This window comes from Pocillopora damicornis, chromosome 7, assembly GCF_964200805.1.
Source record: "Pocillopora damicornis chromosome 7, jaPocDami1.2, whole genome shotgun sequence".
Classification (NCBI taxonomy): Eukaryota; Metazoa; Cnidaria; class Anthozoa; order Scleractinia; family Pocilloporidae; genus Pocillopora; species Pocillopora damicornis.
The window spans coordinates 15,802,790-15,823,502 of NC_142676.1; the positions used below are offsets into that span (position 1 = coordinate 15,802,790).

Consider the following 20,713-nt stretch of genomic DNA (forward strand, 5'->3'; position numbering starts at 1 on the left):
CTGCCCAGCTAATTTGTATGTTATAAAAGGAACGAAATAGTTAACAGAGCAATAGGAACGTTATGGCTGAAATGAGGGAGGTTTGGGTCGGGTCGTAGATTAGGCAACCCGACCCAACCTTCCCCGTTTTTCCACTCCTCCGCTGCTATCGCGCTGGATATCGGGCCGTCTGCTATTGCGCCTTATTTTACCAACGGAATGCCTGGAACAAGCAATACGTTATTAAGCGCAAATACCAGAAAAAGAAAACTCCATGAGCTTGGTCTGTTCATTTAGGTCGTAGAAAGGATGCACTCGCACTCTCACACGCGCACACACACTCGCACAAAGCGGACGCAATGGTTTTCACCACATCAATTTAATCAAGAAATCTTTTTAGATTTGTTTGTTTGTTTGTTTTTTTTGCAACCTGTAAGTCAACGCTTTTTCATACTTATAAAATACATAACCTTTTAACAACGTAAAAAGTATCCAAAGCGTGCGTTAGTTTCACACTTTCAGTCCTCCAGAGTGGGAGTTAACAACAATTGGAAAGCAATTTTCCTACTTTTCATCAAATATTACAAACCCCTCTAACCTCTGTAGCCTACTTTCACGTAAGACTTGTTTTGACTTAAATTTTAACAAAAAGACGAGAATTTGTGGGTCAAAATTGAAGCGGCCCGACGTTAGTTGAGCAAAACTTTTGCTATTTACACTATATTTATAATATATCTTTGTTTTCAAGTGTTCGTCACATAAATCATTCTCTTATCAAGATAGATGCGAAAGTATGAAAACAAATCCTTTTGGAATTACGTTTTCAATATGCCTTCTGTCAGCCCCTTATAATTACTTCCCCTAAAAATAAATAGTATAGAAATTGGGTAAATTCTATTAAAAGTCAAAGTAATTCAACATTGATGCAATGTCACTTAACGTTATTTTCTAAGTGACTGGACGTCATTTAGACAGTGTTTTTCCTTTTTCCTTTGCAATACAAAACGAGTGCGGTTGTTTCTAATAAAGATTTTCTTCATGGAATTATCGATTCTTTCATTAGATTATGTCCTACTTACAACCATCACCCGCGGTTTTCATTTCATCCTCGACTCGTTAAGTTGTATTTTAGCTGAGTCCATGGCGTGAAAATATCAGTGGAAAGTCCTAACTCTTTCTTGACTAATTTCTCCAAATCAAACAGATGTCGTTCGTCATAATCTGGCACTTTTTCCCTCATAAAGTCCGCTAAACGAACAAGGTACTCTATATTCAGGCCAGAATTCCCCTTTGCGTAGGCAATTTGTGAGGCGATCTGCTCTGGCGAGGCTGGTCCAAGATACAGAGAATTTTTTGGAGTCGCAGCATACGCTACCACATTGAATCTGTGTGAAGGTTTCTCGTTACAACTGAAAGATAAATGACGAAGATCATAGCCCCCTAGAGCGATTTCACGTTCGTTGAGTTTTCCCAAGGCAAGATTGGCGTTTTCCCTCGCTACCTTGTATGCGATGCCCCATACACGGCCCTAAAGAGAAAATGAAAATATATAAGTTAACCAATTGATAATAATAATAGGACTGAGGAGTCCAATTCGGTCTGTAATCATACGAGTGATGAACAAAAAATTGGACGACCGCGAAGCGGGAGTCTGATTTGTCAACCACGAGTATGTTTACCGACAGAATTGGACGACACGAAGTCCTGTTACCAATTTATCATAACAGTTAAATTTCCGGGAAAAAAAACATTGAGCACAAACATCTCTGGTAGAGACTAAAGCTAAAGTAAGAGAGGATAATTGGTTGTTGCTATGGTTATTGTGATCAATTCTGTGATTGATGGATTTAGCTGAGTGGACTTAGTATGATTGGCTGCTTTAACTGTCTGATTACAAGTGTACAAGTGTCCGATTACAGCCAACTGTCCAATTGCTATGTCCGATTACAACTACGCAGAATTATTAGTGAAAAATAAAGCAGCCAATGCACCAATCACATTTGAAGAAATTGTAACGGTTATGATTAACACGGCAGTAGTGTTGCCTCGTATCTACACTCATTTTCAAATGACAAAATTTAATCACCCAAATACAGGATTTTAGTCCGTACAAATATCTTATTTTCTTAATTAAAAAACTGTAAGAAATTGAACTCATCCATTTTGTCCCAAAAGATTTTGGGACAAAATTTGCACGATCCCTTTCATAACTTTCACTTTCCGACAATTCGATTGGTTACTGTGATTAAGCCTTGAAATCTGGTTGGTTGTTTCTCATTAGCTGAGAAAAACAAGCGATTTCGAGCACAAGATAATGCAATTTGCGAATAAATCGCACTGCAGAGAGCCAATCGGATTGCAAAGATTACCAGTGGTTTCAAAACGGATGTAATAAACACAATTACACGTGCACATTAAAGGTACCTTTTCGCAAGCCATACAAGAAAACGTCCTCAGTCAGTGTACTTTTCGTAGGTTTTAGTGAACTTTGTTTCTGATGTCCCCTTAAGAAGTTCTGAGTTATGATTTTCTTCATTTTAGTGGTAACAATAAAGATTGGCGTTAAAGCCTGTAACACGCCACGAAATGTGAGAAATCAAACCATTAGTTCCTAAGTTTCAACAATCTTCGTTCTTTTCCTTCACTCTCTAATTTTCAAGTCTGCTCGGACTGAGCTGTGGGAAGGAAAGTAAGAGGTGACGGAAGTGCGAGGTTTATAATAGTACTTGGACAAAGACGTATCACAGTTGGAGTAATTTTGGTTTCTTTGTTTGATTGAAAGCATTCTTCATTCTTATCATTCTTCGGTGAAGAAGGCATTTTCTACGATCAAACAATTCAGTGTGAAAAATGATTCACTGCTGAAAATAAACGATCTTAGGCGGATACTTCTTAGCGCTGTTTACTCGAAAGAGTATATGCTTCTGGATGAATACAGATAAGCGGTCATGTGCCACTCAGCAGAACGTCAGTACTTGGACCACGTGCACTCTTATTCATAAACGTGCAGCGTTTGATACTTTGATTGTAGAGCGTGCAGTGTGCGTCGGTTGAAAAGAAGAAAAAACAAAGAAAGAAACAAAGATTTGTGCGTAGAATGATATTTCTCATTATTCTGACGGCCGAGCGCTAAATTCATTAGGTTCACGCCACAAGCTCTTCTTGCCACGGGTTTCTTTACCACGAGCCCTCTTGGACTACACAAGTTTCCCTAGGACTAGTATAAATTTTTCGCTATTTACTTAAGGAAAGGAACTTAATTAAGAAAATGATTTTTTTAACGACACGTGTCGAAGTAAACTTGCCCAAGTTCAATATCCCCTTAACCCTTCACAATTTCTTTAACAAGTGTCATTTTGAATTACTATTCGCCAATCAAATTCATCCACTTTGACTTTTATTTTGACGAATCTCCTTATCTCTTTAAAGATTTATTTAACCATTTAATACAAAAATCCAGCATGACAGGTTTTGAGCTGGGGACCTGGTCGAGGAAAAATGTCTAATTTTCCGACTCACACCGAAAACAAAAACCTTCCAAGGGATAATTTGCCGAGGAACTTTTGTGGCTTTTACATTTAAACATAACGAATTTCACCAAAAATACCAAAGTGGTGGACCAACGTATAGGAAAACATCTGGTTTGGATGTAATAAAAGTATTCCTCGAAATCACAAGAGGCGGAGATATGTATTTGCATCAGAAAGCAAGCTTTTCAAAGTTCATTACGTAAATTTTTTATAAAAGCAGCATGAAAAACATGAGTGAAAGTTCTCGAATTTCACTTTTCATTTTCTCGCAAGCACAAAGGAGCTAAATAAAAGCTGTTTTAAAATTTAATTCACAATTACAAAGGAGACACAACGAACAACATAAGATAGAGATTAAATAAAAATTCAAGAGCGTATTTAATTAGACCATCCGCATTTGGGTCTCGACCTGCTTGCACCCACGCTGATACAAAGCAAATACTTGTAGCATTGGACTTCCACGAGTTTTCAATGTTTCGATGGAAGATTCCATCAAAAGGAAAAGACGTTTTGACCTAATAAATTCTGAGCCGTTTTACGCAGAGACGACTGTATGCAAATTACAATCCAAGTTTGTTTACTACCAACGCACTAACGAACCATGGACTTAAAAAATTCCAAAACAAATTGATTGCACTTTTCGTTTTAGAGAAAGCAAACGCTAAAACGCCCACTCGTGCGTGAACGAAACAATTTCTTTCAGATCTAATACTATCCTTGAATAAGATGTGACTGTAGTTCCTCTACAACTTAAGTGATTAAAAAAAAGTTTCTCGCGTCCGATAGTATAGACTGTACTGTTCCGAAGGTCATTTGGTACATCATTGCCGTAAGTTAAATTTGTTATTCAACTTGCACACCTTAACTGAACGCGTTAAACAAAATCTATGATACATTGTTCGTACAGCCTGATTGACGTTAATAAGCCGGTTGAAAGATCCTAGGAAAATCGAATCGCGTCTAAAAAAAAACTAGACTTGATCGTGTTATTGTCATTACAAAGATATCGTTAACTAGGAAGTAAAATCAATCCTTTCCTTCTGTGGCTCCCGATGTTATCTATCAATGCTACCTTATCAAGATAGCTTTGTACAGTGAAATTCTACGATCATTAACGCTGTTTACATAAAAATACCTGTTTTTCCTCCACCAAGGTTACCACTCTACCTGGCTGAAAACAAAAATAACGCGTTATGAGACTCTCTTATATGTTTTCAAATCAATGTAAAATTGAATGCTCTCTACCTTTTCGGAATCACCACGATGCCAAGTGCTTCCCTGATAAAATCGCCGGACGAATCCATCGATATGGCCGACAACGCAGTATTCGAAAGGAAAATCGGGTTTCCAAATCAAAGAACCGTAGCCAAAAACCCACAAACTCCTTGAAGCATCGTCTTTACTATTTGATTGAGAATTGACTTTCTCAATCATGATTCTAACTTAGGTTGATACAACGATTTATAGATCACATAAAGAGGGAATATATGCGAAGTCCTTCGCTCGAGGAACCGGTTTGGATCTCACTTTGCGCTCCCCTGTTTACATCAGCCCTGTAAGTCGCACGTGCCTTTGTGACGCAGGTAAACGAAGTTTACACATTCTGATTGGTCAATTGGGAAAAACCCACGCGGCTTACGCAACACGGGAGGAAAGAGGACTAACGCCACTGCCGCATGGGAAACTTTCACAAAACATTCTATCTGGTCGGTTCATGACTTCAAAACTTTCTTTCAAACGACACAATTCTGTCTTTTTTTTCGCTAACCACAATGGAATAAAAACTCTACTCCCTCCTTGTTTTAGTGCTGTCACGCAATTATGTTTTCGCTCAACGCAGTACGCCAACGTGCTGATGTAAATTCCCAACACACGCTATTGTATGGTGGCCCGTTAGTATCGCACTGTTTTAATCTAAAAATGGAAATCAACTCTTTTTCTATAAAAAGAGTTTAAGTCACTCGCGTTTTAAATTGCATTTACGTTCAATTCTCATAGTTTTTTCGATTTAGGACTGACTTAATCAAGACCCATAAATTGACCCTTGCTCACCATAGAGTCTCTAGTAGCTCAGTGGTTAGAGCATCCGACTAGATCACGGAGGGTCGTGGGTTCAAATCCCATCTGGGGCTCGGATTTTTAACTTTGACTTAATCAAAAAGCTTGAAAAAAAATCACATTTGAACGGACGAGAGAGTGACGTGAACTTGCTAGGCAAATCAGAGAACAAAGCGAGGGATTGCTTTCAATTGCTTTGATAGGCTTTTGGAAAATGTTCATCACATGCCTTTTCATCAACAAAATAATTCACCCAGTGACAACATATAATTTAACAGAAAATTAAAAAACAAATTTGAATACTCTCCAGTCTACATTTCTGAGATCATACCATTTGAAAAGAGGTTCTTGTAGACATTAACCACGTTTTCATACCTTTGTTTTTATTACAGCATAATTCCCACTCCTAATAACTATCAGGATCTAACATATTTTGCAACAATTTCACTAGAGAGCAATAGCTTTTTGCAGATCAGACCAAAATAGTAAATTCTCAAGTTTTCAGATCATTATAGTCACCCTAAATTGTTATTAAGTTTTGTAGGAATATTTACAATCTGACCACTTGAAACATAATCCCTGGATTTTCTAACTTCATTCAATTCTAGAGGGAAGTTTGCTGATTACTTGTTAACATGACCCCTTACTGTTAAAGGTCCAAGTAAGTCTTTGATCCCTAAAAGTAACTTGTATGTAATTTCATCTTTCTTATAATATCACCTCTGACTCATATATTATGGTCATGTTGTGGTGCATGTGTAATTTTTTGATTTCTCATAAATATGGCTCATATTTCCACAACCATTAATTTATTTTTTGTTTTTCCACATACCATTTCTACAGCATAATTTTTTGCATTTTATGTCAATTACATAGCCCTTCTGATATCATATTTCATGCCCTTTTTGCCTGTGTCTTATTTTGTGTTGAGGTAAACTTTCTTACAAATGTTCATGTCTTGTATATTCCCTTAGCAATTGGTAAGTTTTTTGTCTCGTGGTATCTTTGCACTTATTATTCTTGTCTAATACATTAGTGCATTTTTGCAAAAGTCATTTTTCTGTTCCTTAGGAATTTACTTATTCTTCATCTGTGCATTAAAGAGTCATTAAATTGAATGCTGAGTAAATGTGTTTGAGTGAAGCAGGCCCTTGCCCCCACAAGTCAGAGGAATAAAAGAAATGATCACCAACTACAAAAGCTCTACATTGTTAAACAAATTCTCCTTGTCAGCAACTAAGGAAAGAGAACAGTATGGATAATATACAGACTGATGTTACATGGTAAAGGGTAGTTTCTTCTCCCTATAGCTACTAGTTAGCTTATAAGTTGTTTGACCCATTTATTCAAACTCAACTGTGTTACACAAGTTACCTTGGTCAAACAAGTCTCTTTAGGAATGCAGAAGAAGCTTTTCATCACAGTAACTAAGAAATGGTTGTGACAGAAATGGTTCAACCCATGTATTCAATCAGACAATGATCTAAGAGACACACCAAGTGTATTACCTTAATGACCATTTTGACTATGGTTGATTATCAAAGTTTTCCTTTTCTAGTGCCAAGAGACCCACATAAAACTTTTGCAACAAGGAAGCAATGTGATTCTTAACAACTCTGTGTGCAGGTTGGTTGTGGAAGCCTTCTGTTGCATCTCCTCCAACATTTTTAAGAATGGAATCCCCACCAGGATGACAAGCTATGTAGCTTGATACATTGTACACCTGGAGACAGAGGAAATGAAAGCTGTTTAAAATGCCAATCAACACATATTATATTCTCTTGAAATATCTAACAATGGCCTTGCAAGGAAGAGAGGACACTAAAACAACCTATTGTGATTACAAAATTGGTACTCTGTTTAAAAGGACTCTGAAATCTCCCAGAGGATTCTTTGAAAACTAGATGGCAGAAAGATTTCAGCACACCTGTCATTTCCAATGCCCTCAATGCAAGTCTTATTTCTGGAGGCCAAAAGCACCAAACAACTAATGAAGGTCAATCTTACACAACTGTGGTCAGCCCATAACTAAATCATGGTACAGAGTGAACTATCACACTTTTGAAATGGATGATGCAATTTTTTTATCTCTTTTTTTCGGTTTGGTAACGTCTACGATTGAAAGAATGTCTCTACACCAAATTTAAAGTCAAGCTCTGCCAAAATTCCGAGTTAAAAGTTCACAGTGAGCTAAGGATGAAACGGAAAATCAAGACTAAGAGTTAGCCTACAATCTGCGATGAGTTCGTATGCAAACTACCAAAGAGGAACAAGAGATCAGTTTACAATCTCTTGAGAGGAACGAACTCTAAAATTGGATAAATTTTAAATATTTAAACTAAATTATACAGTGGTTTTTACCTTCCCGTCGATCACTATCCAAGCGTTGTCTACCTTGTTGTGTTTCTGAATTTCTTTCAAAGAGACCATACGATCCATCTGTCCATCAAAGGAAGGACACCCTCCTTGGAGCCTACAGGAAGTTTTTGTCGCAAACAAATTATTTTTTCAAAATTATTCGTCATACAATATATATATTTTGATAAAAAGCGCCTCCAAATTATTGAAGCTTGCGTTAGTTACCATCATAACGCTGTTAGGTTCGATCGTGGGCGCAGGAATGGTGCGAGAACAACTTAACCCTCGGTACGGGGGTGGGGACTAGCTCTAACCCCGGGGAGGCTTGGCGTGACGGATAATGATTTTCGCAAATGAGGAAGACACACAGTCTCAGTATTCTTTCATGTATCAAGAAACGCCCGTTATATTCTCCTCTACAGAAACCCCGGTTCCAACCCCGCCGATCGAAAACCACATACATCAGTTATAAACGGTTACTGTTAGTGGCTATGTATTGACTTTTATTCTCATTTGAGCGCGAGGAGAGCGCCTGGGGAAAGAGAGAAGAAAAAACTTGCAATTGTAGGGATACTAAATTACGATGGTGAGTGAAGAACACCCTCTCTTGTCAACTATTGTTTAGCTTTTAAGGTGCGCTAGGCAGCTGTAGTTTGACTGTAGTGAAATGGGTGTTCTTCTCATTGATTTATTGGTTTTTGTGTTTTACCTACTCGTGAACAGTTTCCTTTCAGTATTCAGTTTCCTACAGGAGATTTCAGACTTCTCATTATGAAAATTTTTTCTTGGGTCAAATTTAGGGAAGTTCTTAGGAGGGGGTATTAAGATTGGCAAATGATGACAGACAACCCCCTTAATACCAAGAGATCACATGATCTCTTGGCAATACTTAGCTGTATTCCAAGGACGAAGCAGAAGACTATCTCCTTGTCAAAAACCTCTGATCTTTCATAAATATATTACATGAGTTTATTTATGGTTAGTACTCTGGACTTTGCTTTAAGAGGTCCGGGTCTATTGCTTTGTGTTCTTGGTCAGTGGCAAAACACCTTACTTTCACAGTGCTTTAATCTTGTTTTCACCTTCAAATGATCTAATGAATAGCTAATCAAGTGCGTCTTAAAACTTTGTACATTTATTAGCCCTCCTCTGCAAAACATCAATATGAAACCACGAGAATTTGAATGGCCAGAGAACGGAAACCCCTATATAGCAAATGATTTCAGTTTCCATTTTTAACTCAAAGCTGCTCACACTTTATGCTGAAGTTGAGGTGTAGCGCCGTAAGAGACGGTTAACATGTCCAGCCATTTAGGAAATTCTAACTGAAAAAAATCAATTCATTTTTTTTATCAACGTTTTCATTGGCGTTCCGTCCATACTTCTTAAGCTCGCTTCTAACTACTACTGCTAACACTCCCTTCTGTTCCTCTAACACCAAAGCTTACTAATGAAAAAGGAGAAGTCCACTTTCATTTCCTTTGTCGTATTTCGTATGTTTGTTATGCTTAGGTGTGTGATTTTAGCTGAGCGGACCGCCTAGATCAAAGAGAGCCCCGATTTGGTTGTACATGGAAAATAATTATACGGTTGTCTTTGAAACTGAGATCATATACAAATCCTCTGACCAGGAAACAGCCGGTCAGTGGATAAGTAAACAGCCTCATAGTTTCTTAAACTTGAGTGCAAAAAAAGTTAAGTTTCGAGTAGTACTAGTATAATTGTACAATCTGCGTACGAAGACAAAAACGGAGTGATTTGAAAAGGAGCCAAAATCAGGGAAAAGAGCTAAGTTTTAATGAGTTCAGACAATTCATCAACCCCAAATAACTCTACGCTGAACAATTAAAGTTTTATTTTTGTTTCTCTTTTTGTACTCCTGGACTTACATATCCACTATGAAACTTACTATGTCAGTGCGTGTTTACTACGTTTGTTCATGAGAAAAAGAGGATCGATATTCATTCTCTCTTAATTCAAGTCAATAGTTTTGCGAGGGTAGAGTCCAGGGGCGTGTTACGGCTTTGATTCCTGTTTCTCAGGAACACCGACCCATAGTTTAAACTATAAGATTTTCTATTACTTTTCTTAAAAACAAAAAATTTGATTGTAAAGCTGCCGATGGCTTAAAAATCGTGGTGTTTCTTTTTCCCCACACACACACACACAACTGGACATAGGCCATATTACAGTTGTGTACTTAGTTGCCAAGCAATTTTTGTATCATAACAAGGTCACCCTTAACCTCACTCCTAGTCAAAGGCTTCGCAACCAAGCACGAAACTGTAAAACGGACTATTAATCAACTCGCTGAGGAATTTTAAGAGCCTTTATAACATTCTTGCGTTTTAGTCGTTGCTCGTGCATTATCGTGCAAGACAATTTGTTTTTCCCTTAACTGTATGCCGATATTTGAAGGCTTACCCCGTGATTTTTTAGCACATACATCGCAAGTTTGACAATATTTTCAGACCTTCGCATCGTATTCTACCTACAGATCGTGTGTAGTCCTCCCGAGGTTTGATGCTTTCTCTTTATGGAAATTACGGGTGTTTACAAACACGGACGTGATCTTGGAGTGAAGACGGTAATTTTCGAGCTAGGTCGGTCGAAGGGACGAAGATATAACGGTACGTAAATTTTGGTTAGGTTTTTTATTATTATTAATGGTTGCGCGGATTATTAATATCTATGACTTAAAAAGTTGTTTCTCCGCTACAAATTTTCAGAGGTATTTTAACCTCCGTGGTGAATTTTGAAAAGCTGACGTTTAGTGCATAATCAGAGCATCGAGGATAGTGCTTAAATTATTGAGCATAAGCGCGCTAATCTGCGTTTCTAATATACTTCTACAATAACGTTTGTAGGGTCGTTTTCATTACTTTGTAGGAGTTTCTGGTACTTTTCTATATTTTTTAAAAGGATATATACTTAATTGAAGGCCTGGCTACTACCCTACGTATTTAACAAGAGATGAATATGTGTAGCCGGAAATTTTGTACAATATATTTTTTTTCAAAGTACAGTAAACCTTTTATACCAGGCTTTTATCCCTAGTTAGATTTACCTGTCTGTGGTAGGGCTGCGAAGTGGGGGGGGAGAGGAGGTTGAAGGGTTCTCAAACACTCTTACTAAACAATGGAAGCATATTGCAAAATTAGGCATAATGCTATGTTTTCAGGGTTGATGAGTAAAACCATAATGCTCGAATTTTCGAGCATAATACGTCTGACCTTGCATATAGCCCTAGACAGGAGCCCATTACGGGCTCGTGCCCTAGAAATATCCAAGTGCCTCCTTGGGACTTGTAACCCCTGGAGGAACGCAACTGCGCAATACCTCATAAGTTTGATCGACAGCTCTATTGAAAGCATTCCACCAGAGGTGGCGTGAGGGACCAAAGTCCTCTGTTGTTGATACCACAGTCTGCAGTAACAACTAAGTTGTCTAATCAGCCGTTTGCAGAGTGTTACCGTGGACCTAAATACTTTATTCCGGTCTTAGCAATACAGATTTGAAATCATGGAAAAGCATGCGATGTTTCTGTTGTTGATATCGTTTGCAGCATCTTTCGCCCAGAAACCGGTTGTCAGGCCACTGAATATTGCACACCGTGGCAGCTCCGGTAGATTACCTGAACACACCGTTGAAGCATACAGGTAGGAACTTCACTTTTCAAATTCCCATTGCCTGATCGAAAGAGGCAAGAATTTTGATATAAAATGCAATGCAGAGACTTTAATGCCGTGTTTCGCGAGCCAAAATAACAACAGTCATATAGATCGAAAGGAATATTTTTAAGTGCAACTAGTATAATTATGACAGGTTGACCTTTGATGATAAAAATGTGAAGATGTGTGAAAGACAGCGATACCTATATCATTTATGTTCCTGCATGAAAATTGGGACTGAAGAAAAAAGAATAGGTCTTGAAATCGCTTCCCACGCCACTTTAACACGGAAAATTAAAAAAAAAACAAAGTCATTGACTAATCAATTATTTCCTTGTAATATTTAACACAAAGGACAATAGGTTACACTCCAGTGCTTCGTCTGATTTACCGGTATTAAAAGAAATTGAGTTGTCTTAAATTTGAGCAAATAAAGTTGACAAGACTGAGTGAAATAATGCCTTTAGTCAGATTTCTTGAAAATTAAGGTTCGTCTTTCCTCGGTAGGCAACGAAACCAGCTGTGAAATTATAGTACACTTGTTCGTACTCAAACTTACAGTTTGCATTTGAAAGAAGATTGCTACGATTTGTCACATGAAGGACTTTGCGGGTAACCCGCAGCATAAAAACACAAAACAGTTTTAAGAATTTCAAAGGTTTGTCAAGTGCTTGAAAGGTAACAAAACTCTGGGCTCCACTTGGAGACTAGAAGTTTAGCCAGTTGCGATTTATCGTCGCCAGTAGCTTTGAGAACAATCGGAGCCACTGAGAATTTTTAAAATATGACGTTCTTTGTGTGACACGCGTTACACGAAACAAACATCATGGAGAGGTTTGCTTGTTTTTCGTTTTTTGCACCGGAGGGAGAATCGTTTGCCATTAAATACATGGCCTTTACAGATATTGTTAGTTGTTCCATCTGTCTTTGTGTCCATTTATTTATTTCTTTTGTTGGTTCGTTCTTTATTGTCGTCATATGCAGGATACATTTTCTTTTCATGTGAACTCTGTAGCTCATTTTTGAGCTCTCATCGCCACCCACTTAATGATGAGGGACTGATGACATAAAATCCTTAACACTTGAGCTTCGAGGCAGAGAAAACTGGGGCGAATCGAAGGCCATCTTCATTTGCCAATCGCGAAAGAGGCTTCCTAACCATTTCACGTCCACTGTAAACAATTTATGTCCATGTTATGTCCATTCTAATCCATTGGCACCTTTCTAGAGAGACCCTAAAACCACGATTGATGTATGTGAGCTTATGTTCTCTTGAATTAACAAATAGAGAAGCCTTGACTGAGCTCTCTTCTGTTGTTGAGCACGCAGGAAGCAGCTAGAGCACGAAAGAAGTGTGGGGAAGGTTTTCGTTATATGTCGGAAGACTTTCGTTATGTCACGATAAAATCAGTCGAGTTGATTCCCCAGTGAGGTTCGGTAATATTCTCATACCCCCCTCCCATTGGCAACAGGGGTACTGAGTCCAATTTGTATGTAGTACTCCCTTTATACTCTGTTGGCGACGACTGATCCTCCTACTTTCATCCGTGTGGCCCCCTAAAACCCTCCGTGCGCCCCCGCCCCCTCCCCCTCAGGCGCGATGAATAATGACTGACTTCCTTATGTTTTGAACAGGTTGGGTGTTGAAGATGGCGCAGACTACATTGAATGCGATGTCTGTATCACCAAGGATCTGGTGCCCATTTGCCGCCACGAGAGCTGGCTGAACCACACCACTAATGTCTGGGAAAACCAAACCCTTCACTCCAAAGTGAAGACTTACAACGTGTTCCAACCTTATTCAAACACTACTAAGACTATCACCGACATCTTCACTGTGGATCTCACTTTGGCAGAGATCAAAACCATCGGCGTTAATCAGAAGTATCCATTCAGAGATCCAAATTTTAACGGCTTGTTTAAAATTCCTACACTTCAGGAGTACATTGATGTCGCCAAATCTGTCAACAGAGTTGTAGGAATATACCCTGAGATTAAAAATCCAGAGTGGGTAAATTCGTTAGAAATTTTGCGAAGTAAAAACACAACTTTCGAGGATGTGGTTCTCGACGTTTTGCACAAGAATGGATATCGTAAAAAAGACTCCCCTTGTTATGTACAGTCTTTCAGCGAGAAAAGCATTAGAGAATTGAAGACGAAAACCGAGCTGCCTTTGGTGAAACTTTTTGATTATCCGTTTCCTGAAGCAAAGCTCCAAGAACTGTCCTCTATCTGTGCTGGTATTGGTGTTTGGAAGAACCTGATTATACCACAGCGTAATGGTTATCTGCAGAAAACAACCGATCTCCTCACCAATGCACGCAAGAACAACCTGGTGGTTCATACTTACACGTTCAGGAACGAAGACAAATACTTGGCGTGGAATTACACTCAAGATCCTTATAACGAGTATCAAAAGTTCTTTGATCTTCAGGTTGATGGATATTTTACAGATTTCCCTGCCAGCCTCAAGCGATTTTTAGATATGAAATTCACTTCTGAACCGACGCCAAAACCTTGTCCCAGTGGCGTCCCTGGGACACACAAGGGTGGGTATCCTGTGCCAGCTCTTGTTCTCATCGTCACGCTTATCCATAAGTTTCTCAAGTAGGCAATTACTTGGTTTTTCTTTTCGTTCTGCTTTTTCCTACTTGCCAAATATTCGAACCTTATAAATTCAGTTTACTGAACAATTTTTCAATTGGGTGTCAAAAGTAGACCAGGTATCATTGGTTGGTTTTACCTCGCTCTGTCATTGGTACATGCAGAACACCCGTACCACCCTCTCAACCAATTAGATGCAAAAGTAATTTCAACTGCGTCCTGGTCACGCGAGATTCCCGCGCTTTTATCGATATGCGCTCCATTACCCCAGTAATTTCAATTTCTCTAGAGATGCATGCATATTTGAGTTATTTTTTCGCTTCTTGATGGAATTCCTTCGCATAGAATGAATTCTTCACCTAGTTGTTCAGGAGTTTAGGAGAACCCTAAAGACGTGATGACAGAACAAAAAAACTGAAAGTGGTTTCGGACGATACGAACACAGATTGTAATTGACATGCTGAAACATCTTAGCTGAAGTTTTAAAAATTGAAAAACGTGAGTAGTTCGGGCCTCGAGGAGAAGGTCGCTATTAGAGGAGGCTTAAAAATTGTCTCCTTCTCCTTCTTCTCCTGTTCACTTTCTCTTTCTCTTTCTTTTTTTCTTTCTTCTTCTTGTTGTTTTGTTTTGTAAAAAAAAAAAAAGAGTATCAATAACCTGAGTTTTGTTTTCATCTTTTTAGGCAGGTTGCATGCTGTAATATAGTAACTGATTTGCCTCTGTTGTGAAGTGTACAGTGGTTTATCTAAAAGCGTGTTCAACAATACTGGTGCACTGTTTACTTGTCAATTACAATTTGATTTTCGACTGATAAACTGTGACGTAATAGTTCTTGTGACAAGCTTGTGAAATAGGACGCCTCTGATTGAAGAATAGAGTTAGACTTGAAAAGTCGTTACCAAAATAGGAAAACTTGTCAAGAAATGATGTCCATGCATGTGATTAAAAACATTAATGAAATAAGGGATTGCTAGTGTTTTTTTATTAATCAAAGATGTCATACAACTCTCTTTTTCAATGTCTCATAAGTACCGTTATCATTCGATTAAGCGCCTTGGGTGTTCTAGTTTCTAGGACTTTGGTAGTGGGTGCTCATCCGCGGTAGACACATATTTGTGGCCAGGCAAATATTCAATTATCAATAATTTCACTAGTAATTAGTTGATTTAGCAACAGACAATCAATAATAAAAAAACGCGAAGATGAACCATACAGCGAATTTAGAGATTGTAAGCCGGTAGAGAGATGATAATCAATACTCCTCTTTTGCACTTCAGTTTTTTTCCTTTTTTATTGAGATAGGGGAGGGGTGGCTGCTTATTAGAGGTTGGGCGCTTATTAACTTCTCCTACCTTAAAGGTAGATGTTTATTCGAGGTGGTGCTTAATCGAGGTTTGGAATGAACATGCTAAATATACTGTAAAGCAGGCTACGAAGGTCGTCATGATTCCAATTTATGACGAAGTTCAGTATAATAACTTTGCACACAATCCACAAAAGTTTCTCCTACAGAACAGCATTCGTCCCATTTGTTTTTAGATTTACTGGATAACGACTCCATATTTTCACTGCATTGAAGACATCGCTTTAAGAATCTGCCGAAAGAAAATAAATATTTTAATTCATTACTTTGGCTTAGAAAAGTAGGATCAATATCAGTGTCTGGGCAACTGCCCACCTACTCCTCCTCTAACCCAACATTAACCCTAAGTTGTTGGGTTAGGGGAGGAGTAGGTGGGTAGTTTCCCAGATACTGATATTGATAAAAGTATCCCTGGGAAGAGAAAGTGCATGAAAACAAACACAATTGGCACATACAAGTACACGTAAACAGGTCAGGAAGGAGACCAAATTCAACGTTGATAATATGCTTTAAGCTCTAAAATCACTTCATCTTTCCTTAAAAATAAAAAAAAAATATTAACGGCCTGCTTACTTGATGAATGTACTCCTATGCCTATTTTCCGAGCTCCTTGGAAGCTGATGCAATTCTTCAATAACAACCAGCACCATCAGCTGCAGAACGGCACATATGAAAGGCAGGTGGTTCCACAGACGTTTATAATTTGCTCTCTGCCGCTGTCGGAGCTCTCTATTCTTCCACTGTTTGTATCTCATGGCCGCTACTTCACATATCTGAAAATACACAGCGTTTGTGAGGTGCAGGTATTCCTGCCGTAAAGCAAGAATCGTCCGCTTGTGCAGTTATCGCATATTTTCATGCAACATATGTGATTTAGTGATTAAAAGGTCGTGATCGATATTTTTTTGCAGTTCACACGTACTTTAGTGGTTCTAACCGGTAGGGTAAGGTTAAAATAAGAGTGAATTAATACAGGTACCATCTGCGGGACATGGTATAAAAGTAGGAGCGCTTTTCATTGAAGACCAAACTTCGTGTCCCTTGAGTAGGGCTGCTCCCTTAAGGGTGGCCCAAATGTTTAACTCTTCAACTCCTGAGGGTGACTGGCCTGTAATTTCTCCGTTTAGCGTGATCACCCCTGAATCAAATTTAAATCTCATGACAATAGAGGAAATGATCACCATTTAAGAAGTTCCTGATTGTCAAAAAAATTCTCCTTTGTCTGTGCCATAGGAAATGTAAAGAGAACAGTGTGGAAAATGATTAAACTTTAAAACTCCCATGAGTGACCAAGACAGAATTTCTCCTTACAATATCAATACAATATCAACCAGATAAGTGATGAGAATAAAGAAAAATACCAATTAGGGAATTATAAGTTGATCCAATACCAAATCCTCTAAACTAACATTTCAAGTTCTAACTGTATGGCAGACTGTAAGGAGAATTACTATTGAGATCTTGGGAATTAAAGAGTTAACTGGAGCTGTAATACTCATTCCCTGGCTCCATCATCTTATCACCCCCATGTTGTGGGTCTCACTCTCTCTCTTGCTCTAGGAATTGGGAACAATGGTGTGCCTGGGAACAAGGTTGAAGTTTATCTTGCCTGCTCAAATGTTACTGTTCCATGTTGCACAATCCTATGTAACAACATAGCTATCTCTAGCTCTCCTTTGCACCTGAACAGAGTAGGAAATGAGGCAGTATCCAAGATTTGCAAACATCTTGGGAAAAAAGTGTCAATGTTATCCAAATCAAATTGGCAAGGTAAGATTTTAGTTAAACTTTCTTCAGTAAAAATGGTGGATATCATAATAACAGCTTGGAGGCCTCTTGACACATTTGGAAAATGAGCAGCACTTTTGTTCCTATCACAATCCAACTCCTCACATTCTTCACCAGATGGTTTCGGTAGATCTTTCCACTTCATTAATGACAAAGCAAGATTGTGTACAACCTTTGCTAAGAGGGATACAGGATGAAAAAGGGACTTGTAAACTTTTGTTGCTTCACAGATCCTTGTGGTCATTGGGAAATTGCCGGTATCTGAGTTCAAATATGATCCAGCAAATGCTATACAAATGCACAGAATGTGATTGGCTAACTGCTGTGAAATCTTGTGCAGATCCACTTCACCATGGCTGACGTGGTCTCTAATTCTTGGTCCCTCTGAATGCACAAGAACATCAAGCAACATTTCCATGAGGGCATCTCCTAATTCCTGCCTCAAAAGGTTTTCTGAGCCATCTTGTAAAACTGGTGCAAGAATCTGAAGTAAAGAAAATAAGGAAACAAAATGAGCCACAATTTTGGACAAAATTGTTGGGACATTTGTGCCTCATTTGGGCCACATTTCTCTCAGGCAAAATATTTTGGCAACTTAACCCTTCACCTCCTGAGAGTGATTATCATCTAATTTCTCCTTACAATTTCAGCCTTGAATCAAACATTGAAGTCATGAGAATAAAGGAATTGATAACCAACTAAAGAAGCTCTTGGTTGTCAAAAAAATTTCTCCTTATCAGTCTCTAAGGAAATCTATAGAGAACTGTAGATGGAAAATATGCATGATGATTTTAGGGTGCAAAGGGCTAACTTTTTGCTTCCCTCCAGTCAATCTAGAATTTGTAAAATGGTTGTCTTGAGCTAGTAAGGACAAGTAAGGCAATATCTTTAATTTAGTGCTGAATATTTACCTCATCAAATGTTGTATAAAATACTGTTGATTCTGCCGTTAGAACTCTGTGTGGACAGTTATTTATGGAAGCAAATACTCTCCTTAGACCATGTTCTAATTGAGGGAGCAACAGCATAACACACAAATCAAATCTGAAAGGGAGAATACATATTGCAAAATTATTAAAGAATAACTAATAATATCTTAAAATGAAAGCTTCCAGGATTCATCAAGCTGAAGACAGGAAAGTTTCAGAAAGTGCAAGAGCATATTCATAATAAGGAAAAAAAGTAGAAGAAGATCCTGACATACCTTTGCTCTTTAAAGTAATCAAGTGCTGTAAGCCACAATGGAAGCATATTTGGAATGATAAAGAAACTTGAATTAAGTAAATTGAATATCTCAGTCATGTTACATGGTTCTAAAGCAGGAAAAATACTGTGAAGTTTATTGTCAGCACAAGTTGACAAGGCAATTGAAGGTCTCCTCTTAATCTGTCTTGAACAAAATGGAGGGTCTTTTAACTTGACATTCAGTGATGCAGTAATCACCAGCAGTAGTGAAGCATACCTGGAGATGAACAGAAACTGAACTTATGTATTAATATTACTTGCCTGTACCATACATTAACCTCTTCCTCCCAAGTTCTAAACATGAATTTCTCTACACTGTCTGCTGGACAGTTCTTATAATTTTAACTCTTAGAATGTAGTTTTGAATCAGAAAAATTTCCCCTACTTGATATCTTTCTAAGTTCTCAAGACCCTTTGCTTGAAACTGTATTGATATTGTAGGGAGAAATTCCTTTCTGGTCAGTCTTTCAATAATAGTTTCCTGTTAGTAAATACACCCATATACTGATGCTGTCATAGTTTTCTCTGAGTGGAAATCACTTGTGGTAAAGAAATTTGGATAAATTTTACTCCTTTAATCTTTGCGACACATCATATGCATACACTTGTGTTCCTCAAAAGTAAGGGTTGGAAGAGTAGGAAAATTGTGGCTGGCCATGGAAATGCAAGTTATAAAAAAGAAATGTATGAAAAAAAAATATTCTCACAAATTAGTAGGTGACATTAATTGTGTGAAATAGTCAGAATGCAAGAGATGCAATATCTGAGGAGGAAAATTCAATAATTTGCATCAATCAAAACATGCTTACTGAATAGGAACTTCTCCAGGTCCTGCAAAGCCATGCCACAAAATATTCCTAAGGTTTAGGCTTGAGGGAGGGCCAATTAAGATGTGTAAAAGCCTTATCACTGTTTCACCAAACACTTCTTTCAGCTCTTGTGTTGCTAACAAGTCTTTAAGTAGAGATGGACACTGGGGAGCACAAGAGTATGACAAATACACATCACCCAGTGCATGCTCCAAGGAAGACGTCAACAATAGCAGGCACAAGTTGTAATCAGCAGTGTTTGAAGATTTGAGAAGTGCGAAGCACTCTATAAATCTCCTTTCACATCCAGTCCAAAGAAGACTAGGCATGTATTGCGTTTCAAATTCATGTGGCTGTAGACTGATAAGCTCATGGTGGACAGCACAACAAACTGGATGTAACCTTGTCACAGCATCATGATAATCGCAGTTGGCATGATCGTTTATTATATCTAAGAGGAGAAAAATAGTTAGTTTCAGATCAGTACAAAAGCGAAAGGGAAAAGGGAATAGCCATAGAGAATTTGGTTAACCTGACCTCTAGGAGTGACTAACATCTGATTTCTCCTTATAATATCAACCCCTGAATCCCACATTAATTGAGGATGGGAGAATAAAGGAAATGATCACCAAATGAAGAAGCTCTTGATTGCTAACCAAATTCTCCTTCTCAGCACTCTAAGATGAGTATAGAAAACAGAATGGAGAACATACATGCATACTGGTGTTGGGGTGTAACGGGTAAAAGTATCACGAAAATACGCTTAAGAGAAAATTGCTCAACAAAATCAGGGATCAGTTAGAGATCAAATTTAATTGGGATTTTAATTATATGGAAAGAGGAGTGGAGCTCTAGGATAATTCTTAATTAAGTTCATCCTTAGGCACTAACTAAAATGAGTGAACAGGAGAATGTAAGTATATTTCCGATCAAAGACAGTTTTCTCTATACCTTGCCCAAGAACTGTCCCAATTTTTTCCCATTGCAAATAACCACCCGCTGTAAAACCACAGTCAGACGTTTTCATCGCGTTAATTCCAGCACCTTCAAGCTTTTCAAAAGATTCGCAAATCAGCTGACGAATATAACCGGACAGGAAAGAATGGCTCTGTTTATCGACTGTAGCAACGCTGTTCATCTTTTCCTGATGCAGAAATCCGCCGAGTTATTAAATCAGAGTGTTTTTAGAGTCTAATTATATTTCTTTCTTTCTTCTTAAAGGAAGTTATTCCTGGAAGCACTTTATTTATCAAATGCCCGCCATGTTGAATATTCAACTTTAATTGAGAAGGGCCTGGAGATGACCCA

At 38.2% G+C, this 20,713-nt stretch overlaps 4 protein-coding genes across 8 annotated transcripts; 1 reads left to right on the forward strand and 3 right to left on the reverse strand.

Moving 5' to 3' along the window:
- Positions 1-342: 342 nt before the first annotated feature.
- On the reverse strand, positions 343-5,072 carry LOC113682453 (glutathione-specific gamma-glutamylcyclotransferase 1). Its single transcript, XM_027199624.2, has 3 exons — positions 4,755-5,072; positions 4,645-4,680; positions 343-1,507 (listed from the first exon to the last, which is right to left on the reverse strand). The coding sequence occupies exons 1-3, from the start codon at positions 4,941-4,943 to the stop codon at positions 1,082-1,084; spliced, it is 651 nt and encodes a 216-aa protein (XP_027055425.2). The 5' UTR covers positions 4,944-5,072; the 3' UTR covers positions 343-1,081.
- An 861-nt stretch (positions 5,073-5,933) lies between these two features.
- LOC113682454 (uncharacterized) lies at positions 5,934-8,167 on the reverse strand. Its single transcript, XM_027199625.2, has 2 exons — positions 7,929-8,167; positions 5,934-7,290 (listed from the first exon to the last, which is right to left on the reverse strand). The coding sequence occupies exons 1-2, from the start codon at positions 8,004-8,006 to the stop codon at positions 7,093-7,095; spliced, it is 276 nt and encodes a 91-aa protein (XP_027055426.2). The 5' UTR covers positions 8,007-8,167; the 3' UTR covers positions 5,934-7,092.
- Positions 8,168-10,352: 2,185 nt separating this feature from the next.
- LOC113682459 (uncharacterized) lies at positions 10,353-15,163 on the forward strand. Of its 3 annotated transcripts, XM_089213738.1 has the most exons (4): positions 10,353-10,555; positions 11,491-11,584; positions 13,232-14,145; positions 14,883-15,163. In XM_089213738.1, the coding sequence occupies exons 1-4, from the start codon at positions 10,462-10,464 to the stop codon at positions 14,903-14,905; spliced, it is 1,125 nt and encodes a 374-aa protein (XP_089069864.1). In that variant the 5' UTR covers positions 10,353-10,461; the 3' UTR covers positions 14,906-15,163. The 3 variants fall into 3 exon arrangements, with proteins under 3 accessions (XP_089069864.1, XP_089069863.1, XP_089069865.1); XM_089213737.1 differs by lacking the exon at positions 14,883-15,163 and having other exon boundaries at positions 10,357-10,555; positions 13,232-14,838; XM_089213739.1 differs by lacking the exon at positions 14,883-15,163 and having other exon boundaries at positions 10,417-10,555; positions 11,430-11,584; positions 13,232-14,838.
- LOC113682460 (endoplasmic reticulum membrane-associated RNA degradation protein) lies at positions 15,161-20,690 on the reverse strand. Of its 3 annotated transcripts, none has more exons than XR_016188885.1 (7): positions 20,357-20,686; positions 19,406-19,856; positions 18,556-18,813; positions 18,263-18,395; positions 17,015-17,835; positions 16,137-16,336; positions 15,161-15,795 (listed from the first exon to the last, which is right to left on the reverse strand). XR_016188885.1 is itself a non-coding variant. In XM_089213736.1 (7 exons), the coding sequence occupies exons 1-7, from the start codon at positions 20,541-20,543 to the stop codon at positions 15,642-15,644; spliced, it is 2,046 nt and encodes a 681-aa protein (XP_089069862.1). In that variant the 5' UTR covers positions 20,544-20,690; the 3' UTR covers positions 15,161-15,641. The 3 variants fall into 3 exon arrangements, 1 of the variants encoding a protein (XP_089069862.1); XR_016188884.1 differs by having other exon boundaries at positions 16,973-17,835; XM_089213736.1 differs by having other exon boundaries at positions 17,173-17,835; positions 20,357-20,690.
- Positions 20,691-20,713: the final 23 nt, after the last annotated feature.